Here is a 1,685-nt window from a genome sequence, read left to right as displayed (position 1 = left end):
TAACAAATGCTTCAACAATAGCAAGAGCATTTTTCGATAATGTCATATGTGTCCACGGTTGTCCAGAAACGTTATTAAGCGATAGAGGAACAAATTTTCTGAGCAAGATCGTTTTGGAAGTGTGTCGAATCATGCGAACACAGAAATTGAATACCTCAAGTTATCACCCACAATGCAACGCGATACAAGAGCGGTACAATGCTGTAATTTTAGACACCATTTCACACTATGTAAATGAATTCCATACTGATTGGGATCAATATATCACAGCCATACAGTTTGCATACCGTACAACTCCTGCTGAAAACTCCGTTGGTTTCAGTCCGTTCTTTCTTTTGTATGGTAGAGAAGCGAGACTTCCTTTAGATGTAACGCTCACGTCAGACTGCAATTTTGCAAAACAGAATCTCAGAGAGCACATTCATCATTTAATCTCTCAATTAGAAATTGTAAGGAAGATCTCACAACGTCACGCAGAGCAAAATCAAAACAAGATGAAAGAACTTCCGTAAACAGATGCATCAGTGGATTGTAGATCAAATGATTTAGAGAAAGAGCTTTTTCTCTGAGTCACGTATATATCCACTGCTAAAACAAACTTTGATCCCAGGAGTGAGAGTGCATCCAAACACCGCGGGTGCAGTGCACCAGATCACTTGTGATCACTCATCAGCCTGGATGGCGAAAGCTCAAGTCAGTGAGTATATTTTATTGGATTTGTCACACAAAAAATCTAAATAATTTGATCTACAATCCTACCGATGCATCTGTTTACGGACGTTAGAAATCGTTATGGACAACCGGCAGTAAAACATATACGTGACCTAGAGAATACAGAGAAAAAAATGGACCGGCACCGTCAACATTTAACATTCACCCACCGCTGTAAGGATAATGGCATCACGCCGTCAAGCCTCAAAATTCGCTGCCCGATCAACACGGAAAAAGCGAGGAATATCATCAAGAAAGCGGAGAAAGGTCTAATCGGTGAGCGAATTCGTGTAGTAAACAATAAAATTAGAGGTTTACAACGAAAACGAGAATCACAGAAAAACGATCTAGAAACACTCAACATCGACCCCGAGGTCATCGGCCATGTTGAATCTCACTTGGATACGAAACGAAAATCAGTCGAAAACAAAACCAAAGAGAGACATAAGGAAAAGCTAAACCATCTCAAAACTAGAAATGAAGACAGTAGTAAGAAAGCAGACGTTTCAGAACCCGACCTAAGCGGGTCCCAGTTGAAGAAATGGAGAGAAAAGTGGATCAAAAACATTTCCGATAAACCTTTATCGGATCCACAGCAAAAGTTGCTCGCGCGTGGTTTGAATTTTGCTGTGTCTGTAAACAAGATCCCACACGAAGAATACATCGTTGCGTGTGAATCGGCGTGTAAGAAATTGCCATGGGAAGAAGCACAGAGTCTTAGAGCAGAGGTAGTTGGTACCTTGAAGTCGGCAAAACTCCCGAAATCCAACATTACCAAGGAGGAGAGAGTGGCGTTAGGTGAGCTTAAGAAATCAAATGATTTGTTAATAATGGGTGCTGACAAAGGGAAGTGCACTGTAGTTCAGACCAAAGATAATTATGAACAGAAGGTTAATGAGATGCTCAGTGACCAAAACACCTATGAAAAACTGAGCAAAGATCCCACGCCTAGGTACAAAAAAGAAAGTTGGTAG

At 40.9% G+C, this 1,685-nt stretch overlaps 1 protein-coding gene across 1 annotated transcript; it reads left to right on the top strand.

Moving 5' to 3' along the window:
• The first annotated feature begins 761 nt into the window (after positions 1-761).
• LOC140163623 (uncharacterized) lies at positions 762-1,685 on the top strand. Its single transcript, XM_072186938.1, has one exon. The coding sequence runs from the start codon at positions 762-764 to the stop codon at positions 1,683-1,685; it is 924 nt and encodes a 307-aa protein (XP_072043039.1).

Source organism: Amphiura filiformis, chromosome 11 (genome assembly GCF_039555335.1).
Source record: "Amphiura filiformis chromosome 11, Afil_fr2py, whole genome shotgun sequence".
Lineage (NCBI taxonomy): Eukaryota > Metazoa > Echinodermata > Ophiuroidea > Amphilepidida > Amphiuridae > Amphiura > Amphiura filiformis.
This window is presented reverse-complemented; position numbering and strand designations above follow the sequence as displayed.